This window comes from Brienomyrus brachyistius, chromosome 4, assembly GCF_023856365.1.
Source record: "Brienomyrus brachyistius isolate T26 chromosome 4, BBRACH_0.4, whole genome shotgun sequence".
In the NCBI taxonomy this organism is placed as follows: Eukaryota; Metazoa; Chordata; class Actinopteri; order Osteoglossiformes; family Mormyridae; genus Brienomyrus; species Brienomyrus brachyistius.
Window position 1 is genome coordinate 16,060,314 of NC_064536.1, and position 25,626 is coordinate 16,085,939.

General features: G+C 43.7%; 1 protein-coding gene across 4 annotated transcripts; it reads left to right on the top strand.

The window, feature by feature from the left end:
* The first annotated feature begins 26 nt into the window (after positions 1-26).
* Positions 27-25,343, top strand: LOC125739694 (potassium voltage-gated channel subfamily B member 2-like). Of its 4 annotated transcripts, none has more exons than XM_049010077.1 (3): positions 27-442; positions 2,104-2,648; positions 22,023-25,343. In XM_049010077.1, the coding sequence occupies exons 2-3, from the start codon at positions 2,106-2,108 to the stop codon at positions 23,727-23,729; spliced, it is 2,250 nt and encodes a 749-aa protein (XP_048866034.1). In that variant the 5' UTR covers positions 27-442; positions 2,104-2,105; the 3' UTR covers positions 23,730-25,343. The 4 variants fall into 4 exon arrangements, with proteins under 4 accessions (XP_048866034.1, XP_048866037.1, XP_048866036.1 ...); XM_049010080.1 differs by lacking the exon at positions 27-442 and adding an exon at positions 1,096-1,138; XM_049010079.1 differs by lacking the exon at positions 27-442 and adding an exon at positions 1,589-1,705.
* The last annotated feature ends 283 nt before the right edge of the window (positions 25,344-25,626 follow it).

A 25,626-nucleotide genomic window follows, 5' to 3' on the forward strand; every position in this document is an offset into this window, starting at 1 on the left:
TATTAATACGTAAGTATGGCACAACTATTACACAAGCACTAAACATTCTCATCGACATTCAGCTCTTCGCACAGAGGTATTCCTTGGTGATCCCTGTTCCTGGTGAGGAAATTCCCGCTTCGGGTGATCAGCTGCTGTCGTTGGTGATGTAGAGCACAATCCCATCAAACTTCACCTCTAGGCAGTAACGCAGAAGCGCCTGCCCTCTGCCTCCCTCCAGTCCAAACGGAGCGCGCCGATCGGTCTTTGACTCCATGGTGCGCTTTCGTGCGCGCTGCCGTCCGCGGACATCTAGGGAAACTACTTTCTCCTCTCCAGCTACAACTTGGGATTTCAAGACGCCGATCGTTTTTTTCTCGTATTTCTGCAACAGCGATGTCGGATGTATTTTTCCTTAACGGAGCTTCTGCTGACAGATTGGAGTCTTAGCTTCTCGGTTGAGGTAATCATAAGCTGTGTATTATTTGGTCTATATAATGCAATATCTTTGTTTAATACGGCAAAGTGGAACACACGCCTCTTGTAATATTTGTTACAATAAGCAGCTGAATACTAATTTAGTGGGATGCCCACGCACTTTAACATGCAGGGCTGTGGATCTGAGGGTGTCACTAGAGCAATAGTGCCAAGCAGTATAGTTAGAGTTTTAAATGCCGAATTACAGCTCATAGTAAATGAATAATTAATTTTAAAAAATAATTTGTGTAGCATACGTGTTAAAAAAAAACATTTACGGGAGTTGAAATTAACCAAAGGATCGTCTGAATTCCGTTTGCTTGGTATGATCGCTAAAATAAGTTTTCTTAGCATTAAATCCTATTGTTAATCTAAGAAGGAAATGAATGAAAACCAGTATAGAGGATCGATTACTTTTCATGTGTCACACATAAAAACAAGCAAAGGACTGTGTTTCACGATACCTTTTCGCGTATTCTTACTCTTGCAAACTGGTCTGCCAGATTTTGGCTGCAAAAATCATATTGCCTTTGATTAAATAGTCTAAAATAGTTTAAACTGGCAAAACAATAGATTCAAGATAGTTGAATTTGCCTTTTTGTCGGGATCTGCGATTTGAGAAACGCATCGAGAATATGAGCGACGTTTCTGCTGGGTGACATGCATTAACGGGGACATTTCGGTAGGCAAATTTTAGGATTAAACGTGTGTGCGCATTGCTTTATCTGTGTCCGCTTTGAATACTTTTATATTCCATTAACTTTAATCTAAAAGAGAAGAAGAAACGATTCGGTCAAATGTGAAGCGCACTCATGACGTCTATAAATTAGCTACCTACCAGCATGCTGGTACAGACCTTTAAAAAAGACCGGTTGAATTTTGCATAGGCAAGTTTTTTTTTGTTGTTCGTTTGTTTTTCTTGCACAAGCCGAGATTTTCACAAGACTACCGTTACGGAGGTTTGGGAGTAATGTAAACACATTAAATCATATTTTGTAGGCATTCAATTTAACACCAAAAAGCAGGGCATAATAATCGCATAATATTTCAATTTTATTAGTGCGTTTAATTTGTGTTTATAAAAATGCGACGGGACAGAATCCGCTGCACGTTAATAATTTAAGATTGGACACGGAGTTGCTTTCAGATTTGCTCATCTGTGTGCACCGGTTTCCACAAGCTATTTGATCCAGGGATGAAACTTATTCTGGATACTGCCGGTTGGAACGGAGAGAAATAAAATCACTAGGTCTGCTTTTTCCTTTTCAGTCATCTTTCATTCATCAAAATGCTTGTTTATTGTATGATCCAGGGATACCGTAAAGGGGGGCAGTTAGGACGCCTGAGTGACAAGAGCCTTAAAATATTTGGTACATAATTCGGTTGTTCTGGATTGGGGGGGGGGTCTCATATTTTATGCTTGCATGGGACCCACAATCTGCTGCAGCACCTTTGGTATGATTTACCTGCTTTCAGCCTCAGAGTGTGTCCAGTATTGGATCATTCTCTCATATTTTTTCTTTCCAGTTTGTGTCATGGAAAAATTAACCTGAAGAGGATTCATATAATCTGCTAATTTCTCTGTACCCACGTTGCACCTAATCTGTGACTGACCACTTTCTTGGTCATCATTTCCAATCCCCACAGTCATGGCGGAGAAAGGAGGATCAGAAGGGCCAGAACTCGCTGAGATCATCCGAGCCAAGAGTCAGTGTCGGAGAGTGCGGATCAACGTTGGAGGACTCATGCATGAAGTCCTCTGGAGGACCTTGGACAGGCTCCCCAGAACCCGCCTCGGCGGACTTCGGGACTGCGATACCCCTGAGGCTTTGCTGGAGATTTGCGATGATTACAACCTGAGCGAGGAGGAATTCTTCTTTGATAGGCATCCAGGTGCCTTCACCTCCATCCTAAACTTCTACAGGACAGGCAAGCTGCACATGATGGAGGAGATGTGTGCCTTATCTTTCAGCCAGGAGCTCGAATACTGGGGCATCGACGAGATCTATCTTGAGTCCTGCTGCCAGGCACGTTACCATCAGAAGAAGGAGCAGATGAACGAGGAGCTACGACGGGAGGCGGAGTCCTTGAGGGAGAAGGAGGGGGAAGATTTCGACAATAATTGCTGCCCCGAAAAGAGGAAGAAGTTATGGGATCTTCTGGAGAAGCCGAGCTCCTCTGTGGCTGCCAAGGTGAGCTGGTGAACTCGTAGGACTTTAGCTGTAAGGTCTACTGATGGTGCTCATATGGGCAGAACTGTCCAATGAGCTCGCTACTTGGCTTGCTGTTGGCGCCATCTCTGGACAGAACAAACAAGCATTTGGCCGTGTTTTACTAACACTGCACAGGGGAACTCCTGGGAAGCCAGTTACGTTACTGTAAAGGTGATGTTCATACTGACACACCTTGGGTGCTCTATTATACCTACTGAATTCCATGCGAGACACAATTGAGCCAATTCATGTAGCAATATTCATCATGGAGCATTAGGGCTATACTGCAATGAGGTTCCAGGACCCAGGACAATAGAGCGGTAATAACAAACAGCAATAACACGACAAACCAAAAGACATGCTATTGTCCTGGAGACACACTGTACAAATGGTGCATCTATTTCCAGTTTATCCACATAACTGTATGTTCAGTTCTTTTTTCCAAGTAGCCAAGTATTTAGCTTGCTGGCAGCAGCAAACAGTTAACCTCCCCAGTCGAGGGTCGGTGGTTCGAGGCCTCGTGGGCTGGAACGTTTTTCTCGTGGCGGTTTTCATTTCTGCTGAGCTTCTGGCTCTTAATTAGCTGTGACAGAGGTGCTGGCTGAATTAATCTGAATTCAGCTCGGATAAAAGTGAGATTTGTTTGAAAGCAATAAACAAACCAATAATTAAGAATTTATTTATTATAATACACTCTTATTATATAAATAAGATAAAAGTCTTAGCAAAATGTAGCACAGTCTAGCTTTTCTTTTAAAAATGATAAAAAAATAACTGATGGTTTATTATTTGCAGTTCCTAAACAGCTATTCTGAGTTAATTCCAGTGCAAACTGATTTGAGTTTCTTTAGATTTCATTTAAATTGGCAAGTGATGAGTCCATCCAGGCAGTTTGGGACATAATTAAAAGGTGCCCTGTTTTGCTGATGATCTGTATTTGCATATATCAGATCAGTCAGTAGATAGCCGTGTCTGGAATTGTACGTGCGACCATGTTGTGCAGATAGATTGCAAACTGCTGCATTTGTAGGGTAAGTTCCAACGAGAGTATTTTGAGGATATGACTGACTGGGAAACTGCTTGGTTATGTAATACTTTGAAAGCTTGACGGTACCACACAGGATGCATAAAGAAGACGGATGACAGGACCTCCCGTCTGTGACCAGGAAGGGTGTCTGAATAGGGCTGAGAGTCAAATCCGACAGAGAGGGGGCTGATAAAAAAGTAACAGGGGTAAGCAGGGGTGTGGGAGGGGCGTGAATACCCTGGCAGATTCAGGGGGGGGGCCGGGGCTAATCTGCTGGGGTGGAGGGGGGTCTATCACCTTGTATTTCTTCAGACTGAAAGGAGGAAAAACTTCCTAACAAAGTCCCCAGATACGACAAACCATATCCAACAAAATCCCGGTTATATTCTTTGGCAAGTCAGGGTGCGACATCACATCGCAAGATACCGCACAGTGACTGAGCAGGAGGCCCAACAGTATCGGGTGAACGGGCTGAAATCTGTTGAACGGAACTGAAGAAATACAAGAAGTACAAAGAGAATCTGGTCTTTGAGCAGCTGGGGAAGGCAGTTTTTGGGCCAAGGAGCTGCCATTTAAAACCCCGTTTATCAGTCGCTTCCCCGAAGACAGATCTGTGCCCCTCTTGTTCAATTATTGATTTTTGTCTTTTTATTATAACTATGCCTGAAATATACACTCGCTATAGAACAATCAGCCTGTTTGAAAATGTGCTGACCATTGTGAGTAATTATAAATATTTAAGTGAGATATTTAGTAGGGTATTGTAACTTTTCTCTGACCTTTACTGCTGCAAAGAAATGTAGAAGATATCACTCTTCCTGGTCTGATGTGCACTGATTTCTGGGAATGTGACAGCATTACATGGAATGGAGATGGAATATATCCTGGTGACGATGCCTCACGTTTTCATGGAGGGGGACATAAACATTCCGATTAGGGGGTATATGAAATGAACGGGGTACGAACTGAATATGGACAATCATTAGTCTCAGAAAAAGGAGTACCAGTTTGTACCTTTGCTTGTCACTGGGTCTGTACCCTCATGGGTCTGTACCCTCATGGGTCTGTACCCTCATGGGTCTGCCAGTTGGACCCTTAGCTCAGGAAAGGCCAATCTTATCCACAAACGGCCGGCGTGTATGCAGGTTTTTGGGGTAACCTTTAGTTCAGCTGTTCAATCCCGTGTGTGAGGACTCTTCAGCCAAACAGTCCTCTAATTAGTAATCTAATTATGGAGTTTCTGCAAAAACGCATAGACCCAATGGCCCTTTCTGGGTGAGATTAGCCACTCCTGCCTTAGCTGTAGGTAAATGTACCTTTTAGTCTAATGTAAGGTGCAAAAATGGCATTTTTGAACATCAATAGTACAAAAATGCATCTCATAGTCCATTTATGTACCTTAAAAGGCACAATTACCTACAGCTAGGGTGTTATTGGCAGACTCTACACTGGGGTACAGCCCCAGTGACAAGCAAAGGTACAAACTGGTACTCCTTTTTCTGACAGTGTATGCAGATACTGCAAATATACAGCTGCAGAGAGGTGTAGGAAATTGTATAAAAACAGTAGTATAGCAGAGGGACAGTGTATGCCTCTGTACGTTAGGATTCTGTGCCTGTAATCAGAATGTCTTGGAGCAGAAGGTCCCCCAGCAGTGTGATTTCACTGGCGGGCCATTGAGTAAGGCCCTTAACTGCAATTTCACTAGGGACTGGCTGAGCAGTTTTCTCAATTGTGCGTCACTCTGGATGAAAGCGCCTGCTGAATAAATAGTGCAGTGTTTGATAGCAGGTGTAAGGTAATGACTCTGTATTCAACAATAAGTCAGTGGGGATCTGAGAGTAAGTCTAATTACTAATTTAATACTGCAGAGAGTTCTGCGATTGCTATCGAAATGAGTCCATGGAAAATCTGTCTCAAAAGAGGCCTTTCAAAACCAACAGTATGATCCGTACTGAAGATTTCTTTCAGCCTTAGTGAGTCCGTAATAGATTTAGTGGAGTCTTATTTTATTCCTCTTAGAGCCTGGGAAAACCAGCATCAGGTGGTCCTGTTGGAAAGCACTCTCAGGTTAATGTGGCATGTTAGAAGGAGGCGGCCGTGAAGATTATACGGCTCCAGGTGAAGACTAAACCTGAATCTGCGGTATTTAATTAATTTCAGTAAAATTTCTGTGAAAATCACGAGGAAAAAAAGAAGTTCGAAAAGCGACTTTGTTATGCGGCTCCCGACTCGAACGCTGATTGTACAAACTGCAGTGGGGCTTGTGTGCATGGGAAGTCCGATGGGGGGGGGGGGGGGGGTGCCCGGGGGGAGGTTGGCCATCATAACACCTCACACACCCCCCTAATGGACACCAGATCCACTTCCTCTTGCGGTCCAGGAAGGGAGGCTTTTAAGCGTGTTTGTTCGTTCCCTGACGAGGATGAGATAATGCGAGCTGAGCTGAAACTTTTAATGGAAACCCCAGACTATGAAAAAAAACTTCAAATGGAGAGCAAATTGACGACGGGCCAGGAAAGGACTTTTCTGTGGCTGCAGAGGAACCTCTGCTAATGACGATAACAACAAGAGCTACTGCTTCCTCAACATCGCTGGAGCCGGTGAGCTGCTTTGAGCTGCGTTGCATACCAATCGTGATGTCACATGACCTGCAGTATTATTTTTGTCACATGACATGATGGATGCACTAAACCTGGTATGGCTGCTGCCCTGGGAAAACTTGGACTTAAGTGTTAGTTCTTGTTGACCTCATGACATGTAATCAGTGTTGGGGAAGTTACTCACAAAAAGTAATCTATTAAAGGCAGAGGTGGAAAGTTCAGGTCCAGGAAGTACAAATCCAGACCAATATTTTGTTTCAACCAACCAGTTGGGTATAACGAGTCACAGTCACAGAGGACTCAACTGGTTGGTTGAAACAAAACCTTGTTCTGGATTTGTGCTTTCTGGACCTGAACTTTCCACCTCTGTCTGTAATGGATTACTTTGATGAGTAACTTCCCCGACACTGCATATTTTAAGGGCAATTTAACAGGCTGATTAAATTTCCTGCTGATACCAAATTAGGCGGCACAACAGACACAATACATGAGCAGGAGAGATAACAAAAGGTTTATACCAAATCATGGAAAGAACAGATATTCGGCTGATGGAAGGTCGTGTTCTTCCCAAAGACTCATGCCATCCAGTCAACTCTGCCTGAGAATCTCCTTTGTCAGTCTGTGTTGTTCCTTGAAGACAAGGCTAGGAGCCTCACAAAGATCACTCGTTCTTTTACGTGATAGCTTGCTGTTGGCCACTCGGCCTGCAGATGCCCTGGAAATGCTTGCAATTAACCTTGTGTAAGTAGAAGGAAATCATTATCTCACCAACACTAACTCTAATGGCTCCCTTGTGAGTTGTGTTAGGTCTGTTACATAATGTAATAGTATGTAATGCATTTAAAGCGATGCTGACAGGTCTCTGTTTACGATTGTCTCTCTGTGGATCCATCTTGGCTTGTCCTGTAGCTGGATGTATTTGAGGTGGGGGATTATCGTAAATATGCATGAACCAGCGTTTGCTCATGTCCTTTTCATCATATGACCTCAAAACCAGTCAGCCAATCAGGCCTTCAGCCAATCCAGCCATTTGCATGAGCAGCCCCGCAGCTCCTACAATCTTTCAGTCTATGGAAGTTCAGCTGTCAAAGTGAAGGTGAATTTTCCCCCGTCCCTAGATGTGGGCATGTGCGGTTTCTTGTAGTGACATGCCTACGGTTGGTCAAAAATGGCGAGCCACATTATTCCACCTGTTACTTAGATAAGTGCTGAACTTTACCTGGAGAAGTTCTAGATAGAAGTCTGTCACACGAAGAACAGAAGATCAGTAGCCATTTTCAGTTATCCTCAAAGGGATATAAATTCGGTGCTTACCTTCCAGGACGTGCAGTGTCTTGTCAACCAAGTTATGTACTTCCTAATGTTGATCTACCAATTTATGCATGAATGAACTTTGCTGACAGCCTGGAGTTTCCCACTGGTAACTAAACCTGCCAATTTGTTACTCTGCCTGAGGTAAATGAGTCCCTTACATTACCCAGAGGTAATTAACCCATCGGTCAGATATGATGCATCATCTGACGTGATTTTAAATGCCGCAGGGCCAGATGTGATGGTCGAAATCCGGAGTGAGACCCAGGCGAATCACGGAGTGGCTCATTAGATGGCTCGCTGTTGTCACATGATCCATGACAACTGCCTCCTCTACTGGATAAGAGGCTTCTCGGATCCTCAGATTCCAGTCAGAGGTGAAATCGGGATCAATTATGGAGATTGGATATGGAGATCAGTGAGATGCCAGCTTGTGAAATAAATGCAGAGTCACCGATCTCAGTGTAGAGAGTTCTGCGTTCAAGAAGATGAGGGTGTAGTCATGCAACTTCCAGTGATGCAACCAGTAAGAGCTTCTAGGCTCATTAGAAGATGATCTGAGTCTCGCTCTGTAATCCCTCGTAAAGTAATGAGACTATTTAAGGTTCTGTACACGCCGTCCTACCGGCGAACTTAGAGCATCCTAGTGGTGCAAATACACACACCTGCACACATGTTGTTTTGCATATGGACTCCCGCACAGATCTGCATGACAAATTATGTGTTTGCTGTAGTATAAATGCGGAGAAGCTTATGTTGGGATGGTCAACAGCAGTGTCAGATCATCCACAGTCTAGTCAGTTGATCTGTGATTTACGGAGGTTAGTAACAACTGAGCACAGACGTCTACAAACCCAAAAACCTGATGACGGACATAAACCACCGAAGGTCATTCGAGTGTCAGTTCTGAATTATTAAATTAGTTTAGGGTTTTTTCTGCATTGGTCATGAAAATAATTTATGTTTTTTGATATCACTAAACTCTACATTTGAACAATGGCTCCATCGGTTATTAAGGCCCGAGTCTCAAATCTCAGCTCTGCATTGCATTGGATGGAGGTATTAAGGTGGAGGTACTGTCCCTTCATCCTTTTCTCCTGAGCTGGTAGACAGCTCATTGGCTCCTCTCGCTCATCCAAAATGTCGTCTGACCACTGATCTGCTCCATCTTCATTGGCCGTCTCTTGGCAACACTGAACATTCTTGTATTTGTGCTTGCCTCGCATGAACCTAGTCCTTGTGGTGTTTTGATTTGAATACATTTCCTGTTAGGTTCCTGCAGTGCTTTATAATGTTTTGCATAATTCTTGTTCCATTGCTAACTTATACGTATCATTGACCCCTCATTGAAGGTTCAGCCTTGCAGCACTTGTATCCAAGTTAGTTTCTTCACAGCTCTGTGCTTGCGATGAATTATCTCATAGGTAACTTCAGACAAAATTGTCTGCACAGTAAATAAATGTAAAAGTAGCACGAATGTCTGAGACGTTTGACCTTATTCTTTATTTGGATAATGTTGAATATTATTCTGACAGGAAGGAGAGATTCTGTGTTTGTCATGGTGTCCAAGAAGCGACCCGGCGGCTGGTGTTTGATAAACAAAAGGGGTGTATTGAACTGAAGAGGAGCAGGGAAACAAATGTGGTTGTGAGGGGTCAAAACGAGAAGGCTAGTGTAGGGAAGGACACAGGCAGACAGGAGGAGCGACGTTAATGACCAGACTGGGGCTGATGAGACAAACAGGTATTTAAATACAAAGACTAATGAGGGGCAACAAGCAACAGGTGTGACTCATCAGGGCCACGTCAGGGAGGAGACAGGAGGGTCAGGCGGACATGACAGGCAGGACGCAACATTGATGCCATTTCAAATAACATGATTAGTTTTTGCAATGTAAATAGATAAAGATATGAATTCTGACAATAATTTTCTAAAATTACCTACCTAAGGTAGGTCCTCGTAGACCCACAGACAGTCACGTGACATGTTTTTGCTCCCTCTCAACTCTCTGCCAGACAGTCCACATTTCTGCTCCCTCACAGCTCCCGTTAACAAAAACGTGGACTGCTTGGGGGGCTCCTCGAGGATGAGATCGTGAAACACTGCTCTATGGTACATTAAGAACAGCTGACATGAGTTTTTGTCATAGATATCGTAGATATACTCGATTTGATTTTCATCCATTGTTTCTCAGAAAATGCATCGTAATTTTGTGTTTCTGTACTGTACCTAGTGATCTGACTGGAAACAGTGTTATTACAGGTGTGGCAGGAAGTGGCTGTGAGTGTGTGTGTGATGTATGGTCACGTCTGCGCTGTTTCTCAGGTACGTGTCAGCAGCCGTCCGTTCCTGTCCTCCATGTCTCTTCCCACGTTTTGCCAGCAGGTGTTGCTGGCCATCCTGTCCCGTCCTCTGTCTTCGTGCTGGACCCTTTGAGGGGGTGTTTTCCATATTCCCAGACTGCCATGTGGCTAAATGGGTTTAGTGTATAGTACAGAGGCTATAACCACCCCCCAGTTTGAGACTGGCTCTAAATCAACATCATCTGTTTACTTACTTATTTGGTTTTCTGTTCCCAGTTTGTTAAATTTTCTATCTTAGTTTTTCTGTACCAGGTTTGCCCTGTTCGTGTCCTATTTGATTTTGGTTTTACTTGTATTTGTTCTTTCCTAGTGTAGTCTAGCCCTCTGTTATGTCCCATAGTTTGTAGAGCTGTGTTTGTGCTAGTTAATTGTAATCCACCCCACCTGTTTGCTGTTAACCTGTGCTCCTTTTCGATAGGTTGATTTGATTGTGAGTCACACCTGTACGTTGTTTGCCCCGATTCCCTGTGTCTGTGCTGTTCAAATCTCATTTGTGTCCATGAATTATTTCATCCAGGGTAGCTCTGTGACATAGCCCCCCCCCCCTCCTCCCCATGACCTTTAACTGCATAACAGATTAGATGAGGGATGGACATACTTTTACTGTAAAAATATATAAAATCAGAATTTCCTTCTGTTCACTTGATTCTGACACGAGTGCTTGAAGATGAATCTTATTTACGTTATGCAATCTGTCAGCCCTATGGAGATGTTGTGTGACTCAGCACATTAGGACACTGGGCTTGTGACCAGGGTCAGGCAGCCTGTAAGCAAATGCGGATTTAGAGCCAGCAGTGAAATCGCACAGCTGACCCAGGAATTTGAACCGACAACCTGCTGGTTAACAGGCACGGTGTGTTAATTTGCCGGTTCAAATCCCACATGCTCACAGACTGCCAGACTCTGCCTACTCAACTGTATGTTGCTTTGGATACAAAACCTGCTAAATTAATAAAATGTTAATCCATTCTTTTTTAGAGTAGCTCTATATATAGAAAGGATGATTAGGAAATGTGCTGTACATTTATTTATGTGTATTCCTGTAGAAAATATACATTATTATATTCTAGTTCACACAAATGTTTTTTTTAATGCTGTTTCTGTACAAGAAAATATATAGTAAATGTGCATGTAAATATAAAGTAAATTCTGCTTATAGATCTTGAAGTGTGCCATATTCCATCATAATTCCGTTATGAACCCCATGCACAGCTTAGGGTACGGAAAATAATTTTCACTGCCAGGTTTCATAAGCTTGGGGGCGGCATGGTGGTGCAGTGGTTAGCACTGTTGCCTCACACCTCTGGGACCCGGGTTCGAGTCTCCGCCTGGGTCACATGTGTGTGGAGTTTGCATGTTCTTCCCATGTCATCGTGGGGTTTCCTCCGGGTACTCCGGTTTCCCCCCACAGTCTAAAGACATGCTGAGGCTAATTGCACTTGCTAAATTGCCCATAGGAGGGCCTGCGTGAGTGAATGGTGTGTGAGTGTGTCCTGCGATGGGCTGGCCCCCCATCCTGGGTTGTTCCCTGCCTTGTGCCCATTGCTTCCAGGATTGGCTCCGGACTCCTGTTTGGAAAATGGATGGATGGGTTTCATAATCTTATCTAAGCATCTCTGTTAAAGTATGTTTGGATTATTCTTTTTTTCCGTTCCAGTAGAGATTATTATACGAACCACATATTAATATTGTTTTTTCTGGGATTTTTGGTGTAAAATGCTCTGATCTTGCCACAGCAGGTCCAGATTCTAACTCAACTCCTCCACCCCTGAAAATGAGTTTTCTCCTATTCAAACCATTACACTGTTAATTTACTCTTGTATTCTGGGTTCTCTGCGATGGGCTGGCCCCCCATCCTGGGTTGTTCCCTGCCTCGTGCCCATTGCTTCCGGGATAGGCTCCGGACCCCCCACGACCTAGTAGGATAAGCGGTTTGGAAAATGGATGGATGGATTCTGGGTTCTGCCCTTGTTGCATCACCCAGCTTCTCTTAACGGTCAGATAACACCCCTCTCTCTCCAGACATTCTCCTGTAAAAACTTCTTGATAGAATTTTGAATGATAGCAAGCTGCCCAGGGCCTGAGGCATAAACGCAGCCCCAAATCATGATGCTCACTCCACCATGATTTATAGTTGGGATGGGGTTTTGGTGTTGCTTCTTTTTTTCTCCAAACATAGCAATGTATCTGCCGAAGAGTTTGACTTTTGTACCATTTACCCACAGAACATTGTCCCGGAGGCATCGTGGAACACCCAGGTGGTCCTATCATGTTTCAGGAGCCATCCATACTGAAATCCAGATACTTATAAAAGGTTCACGAACGTTTTGCACCTGTAACTTGTTTTCTTTATCTTATTTTTTATCTCGAAACGATAAATACACAGATGGGCTGGCCCCGTGTCCTGGGTTGTTCCCTGCCTCATTCCCATAGCTTCTGGGATGGGCTCCGGACTCCCTGCCACCCAGAAGGATAAGTGGTTTGGAAAATGGATGGATGGATAAATACACATGGAAAACAATCTTAAAACAATCCTGATCAGTGTGATTTTGTCTGCTTACTTGCCACTTTTATCAAGGAAAACAGATTAAAGACAGTGTGTCAAGACTCATACAAGGATTCCTTACAGGTGACAAATTTCTGTCCCTAAAAATGCCATTACAAACATGACGTCTTTAGATTTAGTGACTAAGGTGACCTCATATCCCACCTTCTCTGTTTGTGTGTGGAATCTGCATCTTCTGTACATGCTGTGTAAGTTATTTCTCATCAAAATGTGCATTGTAATTGCCTGTAGTGTATGATTGTGAATGTGTACCCTGTGATGGACTGGCATCCCATCCAGGGTGTCCCTTTGCCTTGTGCTCTGTGCTGCTTGCAGTAGGGCTCAGGCCTTCACATGACCCTGGCCTGCATAAGTGACTAATTAGAAGATGAATGAATGGGTCTTCCTACATGCCTGTACTATTCAAGATCATCTGTTAAAGGTAACAATGTAAGTTTTCAATTTTTAATGGGCAGATAGAAGAGTAATTTGACTCTGTTGGTCATCTTGTAATGGAGACATTTACAGGAGTGGGAAAATGGGAACTCCTAATGCAATAACCCTAAAAGCCTTACAGACAGCTCTGAAACTAGAAAGGAAAAAAACAGTTACGGTGTTCCAAAGGCCCACCTACGTTCATCCCTTGTACAAGAAACCTGGCCTATACGTCTGACAGCACTCAATCCAGATGAATGCCCCGCCCACACCCTTCCTACATTCTACTGTATAAACCCTGCCCACAAATCTGACAGGACCCAGTTCAGATGTTTATAAGCCCCACCCATACTCTTCCTATATTCTATAAACCCTGCCCACAAGTCTGACAGGACCCAGTTCAGATGTTTATAAGCCCTGCCCACAACCTTCCCACGTACTGTGAACCCTGCCCACAAGTCTGACAGGACCCAGTTCAGATGTTTATAAGCCCCACCCACATTCTTCATATATTCTATAAACCCTGCCCACAAGTCTGACAGGACCCAGTTCAGATGTTTATAAGCCCTGCCCACAACCTTCCCACGTACTGTGAACCCTGCCCACAAGTCTGACAGGACCCAGTTCAGATGTTTATAAGCCCTGCCCACAACCTTCCCACATACTGTGAACCCTGCCCACAAGTCTGACAGGACCCAGTTCAGATGTCTATAAGCCGCGCCCACAACCTTCCCACATACTGTGAACCCTGCCCACAAGTCTGACAGGACCCAGTTCAGATGTTTATAAGCCCCGCCCACAACCTTCCCACATACTGTGAACCCTGCTCACAAGTCTGACAGGACCCAGTTCAGATGTTTATAAGCCCCACCCACAACCTTCCCACATACTGTGAACCCTGCCCACAAGTCTGACAGGACCCAGTTCAGATGTTTATAAGCCCCGCCCACAACCTTCCCATGTACTGTGAACCCTGCCCACAAGTCTGACAGGACCCAGTTCAGATGTTTATAAGCCCCACCCACAACCTTCCCATGTACTGTGACCCCTGCCCACAAGTCTGACAGGACCCAGTTCAGATGTTTATAAGCCCCACCCACATTCTTCCTATATTCTATAAACCCTGCCCACAAGTCTGATAGGACCCAGTCCAGGTGAAAGCCCTTCTGACAGCCGACTGCCTATGACCTTTGCCTGGAAGGCAGTAAGGGAAGTCTCCCATGCGGCTTCTACTGGTGAGGCAATTTTCGACTTCTAGAAAGTGTGAAGGACAGCAGCTGGATTCTGAACACAATGTATTGCAAATATATGTATCTGAACCCATCCTGTTTGACATGATGCAACAGAATCAGAATCAGCAGAAGAAAAATGTATTTGTTGAGTTTGTTTGGTGGCTGAACCACCTTTAAACCAGCAGTAACTCGTCCCTAGAAACATGCTTCAGCCCCGCTGGTTGTGGCTGTCTGTGACTGACTGCCCTCCTGCCCCAGGTGACACCTAGGCACAGTGGACATACTCTGTCTCTCTTCCTTATGTGGTCACTGAACTTTCATGTCGCTCTACATCATGGCGTCATGGTTTCTGTTTGTAAAAGGGCCGAGTCACCTTAGGAATTCAGATGAGTTTGGACGTGTTGCATCTAGACATTCCCGGAGCAGTTAGAGGTTAGTACCAGATCTGTCCCCATCCCACAAGGAAACACTCAAAAATTCAATACCTTCCATGTCACCCTTCTATAAATAAGCCCATTATTGATCAAGGTGGTCTTCTGTTTCTTTGCTGAATCTGATGTCCTACTCTGAGTGAAGACTGCTTTCCATAAATAACTCAACCTTCATCTTCTAGGTTTGAATGTATAATTATAAAATCACCAAGAGTAAAAAAAAATACTTGAATTAGAATCCAGACAGACCAAGGTTCATTCATACAGGGATTCATTCAAACCCCATTCATACAGCGAAACCTTGGTATGAAATTTGGATTTAGGTAGCTCTGTGAATGTGTCTGGGAATCTTAAGCAGCAATTTCATCCTGCCTCATTAAGACCAGACTGGACATTATCAGGATTTTCGGGCACTAGTATAGTGAGTCACCAGCATTCTCCATGGGTTATCTCTCGTCATCTGCTAATGCTTCCTAAAGGGCCGCAGTTGATTATTGACACTGATTTGCAAAGAAGTGCAGTTTATTATTAAGGTTGTGGTTCGGGAGAGACGGATAGAACCGGAAAGGTGAGAATACAGTTCGGGAAGAATGGCTGTATATAAAGTATTTTCAGTGTAACTTTGTATCAGTGCTGTTGGCCTCGTAAGGGGGATTCCGATGCTCACAGTTCATGCTTCCAAAAGGTACTGTACAGTATGTCCCTCACCCGCCCCAGTAGCCCTGACCAAAATCCTAACACCAGTCCCTAGCAGCAAAGTGTCAGTTTTGATTTATTTTATCCTCCCCTCATAGAAATAGCTCCCTCTTTCAGTTTTACTTGCTGTGCCGTGGACCCTATTCCTCTTCCATCCCCATTACTCCTGGAAAGGAGGATTTTCTCATGATGCATCCACACGTCTCAATCCAGCGGAATCCCGATTCAACCTGCTCTCACGAACAAGTAATAATTTGCTGCGATGATATTATCCTGCAGGAAAATGTATCACGCTCTGCTATGTGAACGGACGCCTTTCCCATCTCCCCGGATACAGAATTAACATTTCACGGGGCCTTTCCATCGCTGAAAACCCTGTAGGCTTCAGCCATCCCACTGATTCGGTGATCTCCCCGTTCCTGGATCGATGCCTCTGACCTCTCTAGTACCATTCGTTAATTAGTGGTTGTGTTATTTCTGTTTTGGTGCTTTGTAGGTTTGTAATTGTTTATATTCTAGCTATGTACTGCAACCAAAACCCAAAATGTATTGCATACTGTTTTGGGGTTGAAACTGCAGAACTTAATCTCTTCAGGAACTATCAGTAGGTAACTCTGGCTGTGACCCTCAGGATGAGTGCTGGTGTTTTGCTGTAATGAAAGCACTGGTAAAAGGTGATCAGTGGTGTAGTTAAACTAGTTTAGTAGTCAGGTTGTAGGAAGTCCTCCCTCACTAACTCATTGGAAGCTTTCATCAGTATTCTGTGTGTTCTTAAGGCTGAGCAGATGGCAGCTATCGGAAAAATCCGGATCGTCATCTAATTACCTAGGTCAGTGCCAGAGGCCACATTTGTCGAGCCATCACCGGGTCACAGGGTCACATGGTGCGTGAGGCCTGTTTATTTTGCCTGCTTTTAAAGTACATCGATTAACAAATATATTGACTTCAGCAACCTAATGCTGAGTGCTTGTCTGAAACCAAAGAGAGCCAGCAAGCCACTTTTAAGATACATCAGGTGCAGACTTAAAATAAATACACGATAAATAGAGATTAAAAGGAACATCCGCTATTAGCACTACAGATAATCGCGATTAGAAATAAAAGTTGAATGAGACACTCAAGAAAGTGCAAAGCCTCTTCTTTCTTGCATGACGAACACCTTTTAATGTGTTTGCGCGTAGAATATCAACAAGGTTACGGACAGCTTCAAATGAGCTCTTCTCAGAGGACAGCAGTAACAAATAAACACATTAAAATACAATAATTTCCGCTTTCATGTCCTGGCACCATTATTCAGGGGATTAATGAGGCATCACTTTGCTCGAGTGAGACTGACGCAGCCGACGTGTCAAAACGCTCTACCGACAAACACAGTGACAGGATTAGTGCGTTAGCATCACCAAAGAGACCATGGCCCTCAAACGGCAAAACAGCTCAGGGCCCGTTATTCAGCCTGTCATCCCTCCCCCGCAGATACAGCAGGTAGACACTGGTCAGTCAGAATCCCAGGGGAATTCTTTACAAACGGGAGTCTCTTATTGCATTTGATTGACAAGCTGATTCCTCTCGCTCCGACAGTAAGAACACTTGAGATATGAAATATTATGTGGTTTTATTTGAAATGAACACAAACTGTCACTGTTAATCGTTATCTGGACGAGCACGGCCGTCCGCATTATGGTTGCATCAGCCGGCTAAAAGTTTTGCCGTGGATTTTAAAAACTCTGTCATGCCGTCATCCACATTCAGATCAGTTCATTTCAAACTCTCAGGCTGTATATTGCGCATCAGTGAGAGATCAAGGATTTTGAACAATTTCCGGTGATTATGCACAGGTGTTCTTCAAAAGCCCTAATGGGAGCACATGTAATGTGCATAAATCACACTGACTATGAATTCTAGATGACATTGCTTTAGACTAAATTAACTCAAGTGAAAGACGTCTTTATTGTTTAACCTTTCGATCTTACATTTAAAGTATTAACAGAAATCCAATCGTTAACTGAAGTTACATTTTTGAAAGGAAAAAGAAATTATTGTCATGAAACAATTACTTTTTTCCAAATAGAGCCTTCACATACCAATCATTTAATTTACTAACTCTTACATGTATATGCATTTCATGTAGTTAATCACTGAAAATTCTGATTGCATTATACGAATCTTGTAAAAATGTAATTAACTGATTTTTTTAGTTAGTTTTTAGTCTATAGATCTAATTACTATAGATTACTATAGATCTAATTTTAAATATTGATCCCTAAAATATTGGGTTTAAACTGACAAAAGGCAGAATGATGAAGAACAAAGGCATGATTTAATAAGCTTATTCTGTTCTGTCTTCTGATCTCTGCCCAGATTTAAACAGGCCGCTTTTCCCTTATCAAAGAGATGCTATAGAAATGACCTTTTGATTGGTCAAACTGAAATACCACAAGGCAGGGGAATCCCCCGACAGGATGACAGTCCATCACTGGACACACATATGCTCACATTGTGACCAGTTTAATAGACAACAGTTTTCTTGATTGCATGTTTTCAGACTGGAAAAGGAGTATTTACTACACAGAGGAAACCCTCACAACATAGGAGGAAACACACACACACACACACACACACATACAGACCTGGTCCCCACAACGTCAACAGAACAGGTTTTTATCACATTGTGGGGACAGTTGGTCTGCACAATGAAATGTAAACCTGGACCACACACACAAACAGACACACACACACACACAGACACATGTGCACACACGATGCTGAAAACGTGAGGAAACACTGCTTAAAACACAAGCTTTTAAGAACCAATCTGTTGGAATCCAGTGTTTCCGAAGGCTATTTTGACCATGGCATCATTTCTAATAAAGACAGATGGTGATTAATTGGCCTGAAACGTAAAGCACACAGGGAGTACGATGGGTGTCATTAAATGGGCAATGAGGTGTGTAGCTATATATGACTATAAACAGCTACAGTGCTGTGAAGCAGTTAATCGTGAATATTCTACAGATTCTCCTTCGTGGAAAGTGTTCCAGGAACCCACTTGTGGCTTTTTGGTCATTGCATGATGGGTATTATGCGAATGAGATAGCAATGAGCCTTTAGAAACATCAGGTAAAACAGAGGCTCATTTGTGCTGTCATGCAGGGCTTACTGCAAGTCCAAAGGCCTGGAAAGGGCCAGGAGGAGAGGGAGGGGAGGATATTTTAGGATAACTATAATAGGATTGTGCTGATATCTATAGCAAGGATACAGAGGTTAGAAGTGATTACTCGTTAATTCCCCACAAGAGGAAGTAAGAGATAATTTGATACCTCTTCACGGAGCATTGTTATAATACCCACCCAGGGGACCAAAGCACCAGGTGTCTCCAGCAACCACTCTGATTGGCTGATACCCCAACTACTGTGCCCTGTTAATCTCCTTCTCCTGGGCTTTGAATCCTAATAGTAGCATTGGAATGAGCTGGTGCCGTTCCTCTATGTGAGAGTGTATGTCCTTTTAGCACATGCAAAAGTCTGTGCCCCTCCCCAGAGAATATAACACAAGCATGCACGTTGAACATGATCATACTTTCTCTTCAGTTTTTGATCTGTCATAGGCTCTAGCATAAATCCTCCACGGCCGCGCCCCAAGTCACTATCTCTAACGCGACTGGATAACAGATAAAACAGTCTCTCCCCCTTCTATGCAGCTCACTTCCTACTGCTTCTACTTAGGAACTGCGGTTTCTTCTGTACCATGCGCAGGAAAAAAGCTGTGGGTCATGATGTATTATTATTAGCGATCAGTCGATCATCCTCTTAGTATGTTTAATGTGTGGCTTCCTCCATCCAGAAACCATTGACCACTAATTTTGTAAGTGGAAATTTTGGAAATAGGCTAACACACTTTGCGAGCAGAGCTGCGCAGTGGGATCATAACACAGAGACGCTTATGCTGGGAACTGGGTGTGGTAAAAAGCGAAGTCAGGGGGTCACGATAGATTCACTAGTAGCGAAGGCACAAACTGGGAGATCCCAAGAAGCCTGCAGCTCCTCTTGGTGGACAGAACTGAATAATACAGATCTGTTGGTTACCGCATCCCAGTGAGACCGCCCACCATGTCCTAGCCCCGCCCACAGCTGCCCAGCATCTGTGCAGCCCTTGAACATGAATGCCCCAGGAGTTACACACGGGAGATTAGCTGTCAGAGCTCATGCTGCTGTCTGTGATAACGTCCATAGAATCACAATGTCTCTCGCATTTCAAGCTTTACAGGATGCAATCAGGCCAGCAGAGAACCGCTGACTCAGGTTGGAAATGACAAAACCCAGTGGAAGAGAAGCACGTTGTCAGTGCTTTGTTAATATTTAATAAGGCTAAGTGAACTGATGTGGTTCAACTACTTGGCGTTGCATCATTTCACACTGTGTGCTGCCTTGGGGTGTTTATTTACTCTAACAGAGGGATCCAGTAGCAGTAGTCGTGCTACAATGCCTGACCCAAACGCCCAGGGTTTTCTTTATCAGCAGCCCTCCCCAGTGTGACACAAAGCAGCCGGTATTCCTGACTGGTGCAAAGCACTGCTTCATTCTTATTAAGGAAGCATTTCAGGGCAACTTTATTGCTTCAGCCTGACATTGCAAACGTTCTGTGCTCATTACACTCTAAATGCAGATCCAAAAAAAGAGAGCAGTGGGAATCTCAGTCTAGCTGTGCACATCGATGCGGATCTGTGTGTGCGTGCGTGTGTGAGTATGTGCGCGTGTGAGAGTGTGCGCGTGTGTGCATGTGTTTGGCCTTCAGATGAACTCTTAAATGACCACTCCAGGTATTTCCAGCTCCGTGAGTCTTTGTACGACATGCAGTCACATACAGATGCCTGCTGTAAGGCAGATCGTTAATCGTCTTGCTTTGTATTATGGCTAAAAATAATTTTTATAATGGGATCCAAAATTATGAATTTCCCCTATGATAGATGCATATAATTATTACTGACTTCTTAGGGCTCCTATGTGCTGTAGCGTTTTGATTTGCTTTGTAAATGATTGTTTTCCGTTTTTCTTAACGCAGTGCTAATGTCAAATATTAGACTTATTAGCTGCAGGGACGTCTGCAGTTCCTCATAAATATTAATTAGGCAAAAAATGTTTTTTTTTTTCATGGTACTTCCAAGAAATGGATTTTACAGTATTTTAAGGGTATATTGTGGGTACAAAAATATGACAAGTATATTTCACGTTTGTAGAAATCGTATTTAAACCCCATGATTGGTGCTGCACGTACCTTTGTATGTATTACATTGTGCGTGACATTTCACCAAATAGATTTACCAATGATATAGAATATGCTTGCATAGATGTAGTTGTCGTTACATATTGATTATGATTTCAGCATCAGCGTAACGACCCTGAGAATGCTGTGCTCTGCAGCACATCAAGACCTAGGAGAAAAATACATCTCTAAATGGCCTCTGAAAACAATATTTTGTCTGCAAAACGTCATTTCAGATGGCCTTTTAGTGTCTGACTTACAGATCGTATTGGTCTGAGTGGTCCATCTGAAAGGAGCTGATTGTGTCCTAAAGGCACGCAGCTCTCAAAGCTCTTCTCAGGAGTGAGAAGCAGACTGGGGAATTTAGGTAAATCATAATAAAGGCCTGGCAGGTGCTTCACGCCACTTCATACTGTCCCACAAAACAAAAGCACACATACAGTAGGCAGCAGCAAAGGACACCCAGGGGTGGGAAATGACCAAGCGCTGTAGCAGAGAAGCAACATGTATGGTGAAAATAGTGCAAGGTCGGCACAAACGAAAGAAACTGAAATGCAAAACAGACGGAAAACCCTATAAATACAGCAAAGCAAACCCTAAAAACGAAACACATGCATTATATTAAGTATTTTATTTTGATAATACATGTACCTAATATTATTGGTGGTATTGGGTTCTTGGATTGCTTTCTGTTGCTATATACCGATTCATGCGATCATTTCTTCTTCTTTAAAACCATGAATCGTGCCCTCAGTTGCTGAGTCACGTGGCTGTGGCATAATGCATGCAGCATGCTGACAGGGAGTCGAGTGGTTCGCTTCCTGTTTGGCTGAGCATTACGATGGCTGACATTCCTGATCTAAGTGATTTGTGTTGGTGCCACACATCAGGCTTCCAGCATCTCAGAAACAACCACCTTCCGGGGATTTTCACCAAGTGCAGTACCGAGAGAATGATTTAACAAACAAAAATTGTTAAATTATTTATTTTATAATTTAATCACAAAAATAGTGGAGGTACTACCTCCAGTACACTATCAGAAAAAAAGGTGGCACTGGGGCTGTACCCTTGTAATTGTACCTTTTAAGGTAAAGAATTGGGCTCCGAGGAACCTCCCAAAGGTACAAACAGCATTAATGAACCTGCAATGGTACAAAAATGTTACTCAGAGTCAATTTCCGTTCCTAAAAGGTACAATTACCTACAGCTAAGGTACTACTGGCAGACCCTTCAGGGTTCAGCCCCAGTAACAAGGAAAGGTACAAATTTGTACTCTTTTTTTCGAAGAATGTACTGTACTTCTATGGACCAGTCTTGTGATCAGTAATTCGAACAATTATCAAATACATTTGTTCCTCTCTGGCACTCAAGAGCAAATGTTGCCCCATGCACCAACTCTGATGTTGTCGTCGGTGACATGACCAGCTAAATTGTCTTTGATTTTCCTACAGATCTTGGCCATCATTTCCATCCTGTTCATCGTCATGTCCACCGTCGCCCTGTCATTGAACACCTTGCCAGAACTCCAAGACATTGATGAATTTGGGCATCCCACAGACAACCCCAAGTTGGCCCACGTGGAGGCAGTCTGCATCGCTTGGTTCACCATGGAGTACCTGCTGCGTTTCCTCTCCTCGCCCAGTAAGTGGAAGTTCTTCAAGGGTCCTCTCAACATCATCGACCTGCTGGCCATCTTACCCTTCTACATCACCATCTTCTTGACCGAGTCCAACAAGGGCGTGCTGCAGTTCCAGAATGTCCGGCGGGTGGTGCAGATATTCCGCATCATGCGCATCCTCCGCATCCTCAAGTTGGCACGGCACTCCACGGGTCTGCAGTCGTTGGGCTTTACGTTACGCCGTAGCTACAATGAGCTGGGTCTGCTCATCCTCTTCCTCGCTATGGGCATCATGATATTCTCCAGTCTCGTGTTTTTTGCCGAAAAGGATGAGGACGCCACAAAATTCACCAGCATTCCGGCTTCGTTCTGGTGGGCCACCATTACCATGACAACTGTAGGCTATGGAGACATTTATCCGCAAACCCTTCTAGGTAAAATAGTCGGTGGCCTCTGCTGCATCGCAGGTGTGTTGGTCATAGCCCTGCCCATTCCCATCATTGTGAACAACTTCTCAGAGTTCTATAAAGAGCAGAAACGGCAGGAAAAAGCCATCAAGAGGAGAGAGGCCTTGGAACGTGCCAAGAGGAATGGGAGCATTGTGTCAATGAATATGAAGGACAGTTTTGCCCACAATGAGGATCTGATGGATACAGTGGTTGATGAAGGGGACAAAAATCAAGACCTGGACAATCATCTTTCCCCAAGCAAGTGGGACGTGTCCAAGCACATCCCTCCCACTAGTCCAAAGGCTTTTGGTGTGAAGTATCAGGTGGCTCCTCTCCACAGCCCCAGCAGAAGTCCCCAGCATCTTAGTGCTCAGACCCTGGAGAACAGGTACAACAAGATGACCCAGTCCCCACCGTATTCTCCTGGACTAGCTAAACTGAGTGTATTAATCTCAGCAGAAGAATGCAATAAGGCATTAGAAAAAAGCACAAACTCTCCAGTAGACCGTCCTGTCACAGATGGCAGGAGCACATCAAGCAATGAGAGCTACACCAGCTGCTCCACTGAGTTTGTCGAGGATGACAAGGTTCTCAATGGTCGGGAGCAGGCCAAACACCCCCGTGCCCCACCTCCACTGGACCTGAGTCAAATCTCATCCTTGGAATGTGGTGGAGCCCCCTACAGTGGCTTGTATGACAGTGGACACCATTCCCATCCGCCGGTACACTCGACCCTTGTCAGTGGCACCCTCAGGAGTTCTCTGAGAGGGAGCCACCAAGTGGCCAAAGGTCTGAAGGTTAACTTCAGCGAAAGTCCAGGCACGGATACTGAGAGCCCCATCAGTGGAGCAAGTACCATCTTCCAGCCTGACAGTGGCGCTTCCCATTGCTCCTCTCCTTATTTTGATAACTCCATTCAGTCTTCAAGCCTGGGGTCTCAGTTTGAGTTGGTCTCTCTCAGCAAGGACCCCCATGGGAATAATCACTTGGACTCGCCCAAACGTAGCACACAGAATTGCTCCCAGGGAGTAGCCCATAGCACTGGAGCAGGCAAGACTGAACAGAAAGGGGAAAATCCCTTGTTTACATAAGCACTGCATGGAAGCCCTTTCCTCCCCACTGTGAAAGCAGAATGTGGCCATGCAGAGATCATCAACAGGTGACTGTTTAGCGCGATCTCATGACCAAGCAGAGGAACCAATAGCGGCACATCTGGGATCTATCAAATAGCAGGCATGCAAGTTTGGTCAAACAGATATTCTGCATGGCATGATAAGTTTCCTAATTCTGTTCCTCGATGTCAGTGCGACCACCCTCTGAAGAGCTGCTGAAAGTAGCTTCACACCTAGAACAGGAAGTGTTGCCATACGAAAGCTTTTTTTTAATGAAATCTACAAGTTTTAGCCTTGAATTTCTCTTCTAAGAAACTCCCTGATATTCTTTTAGTGAAGCCCTTCAAGCAGCATGCATTTGAGAATGTATGTGAAGGTTTAGTCTGTGTATAGTTCTTCCTATGGGGGAGATGATGTAGCACTGTGTCTTTCAAACCTGTGAAATCAATTCCAAACTAAAAGTGAAGACAGAATGCACACAGCTACATAACGATCTTGACAAGACAAACATATTATTTTTAGCATAAATATAACAGGTTCTCAGCTATTAATATTTACCGTTAGACTGCAGCAGCACCATGGATCCATCTTACAATTATACCAGATTTAGGCAACATGACGCCAACATAACTTTGTGAATATGCTCTCGTACAAAGTCTGCTGCTCACAGCAAAGACATCACCTTCACCACCATTTTCAGTGAAAATTTTAAAAGTTGAAACGCACCATGAAAGTTCGGTGCCTTGATGAGCACAAACATCCTACTGGTACCTCATACGATTATATGACTCCGACTGCTACTTCTGACTAGTATATACAGCTAACTGCTGCTTTGAGATTTGCATATATATCTTGGCGGTGTTGCTTTATTAGTGATTTTAGCCTACTGGGACTTCCTGATCAGAATTAACATCTCGCTATCACAGTATTATGTGGCGGGTGGTCAAAAAGTGGGAAAGGTTTCAGCCGTCCGGCACATTTTACTTACCATCCCATGAGTAAAATGACTAGATGACTAGTCTATTCAGTTAAGCAGAGCACACCTGTCAGTACTGTCTGGTCTCCATTCTCTTGCAGAAACATCTTTGCCTGGTTAGCCAACAATTCACCACTGATTACTCGTCTGACTCATACATTAATATGACTAATTAGATTTGGTGTATTGATATGTCCATGACAGATACATGCATAAATTAATGCATTGATATGGTAATTGAACTTTTGGCCAAAAGATACCAAACACGTTTGCTTGATATGGATACAATAAAAATCTTGTACACATTACTTCAGTGTGGTTTCGTTAGTATTTATGCAGGTATGAAGTGCTAATTAAATGGTTCTCTGAGCATCTCCTTGGACAATGTTTGAAACCTGCCAAGTTCACATCGCGCTTCTAAAGGAGTGTATAATGCCACACTTCGCCGCCAAACATGCCGAACGTTTCCAGTCAAACAGGACCACGGTAAGGCTGCTTCTTCAGGTGGACACATTAACAACTTTCTAGTCATGAAAGACTATTCCTAATTATTCAGACACACTCAATGCATTAAAGTACACAGGCTCAGCGAACTTCAAAACGTGGGATACTCAAAATACAAACTATCCTAAAGATTGACTAAAATGGCGCTCTCTCATCTTTTCACCTAACCTATAGCCTTCTAAAAAATGTATTGGGCTTTGCTTATACAGTGCTGAACGGCGATCTGCTCAGGCGATTAGGATAATATTGACAAGCAGGTCAGAGCAAAGATAAACATCTGAAACTTTTACATTCATTTTTTTTTTGCATCAATTCCGTAGCACTTCAAAGTGGCTCCATTTTGGTAAATTCATGAATGTAATGTGTTCAAGACCTTGTGCAACCCGGACACAAGAC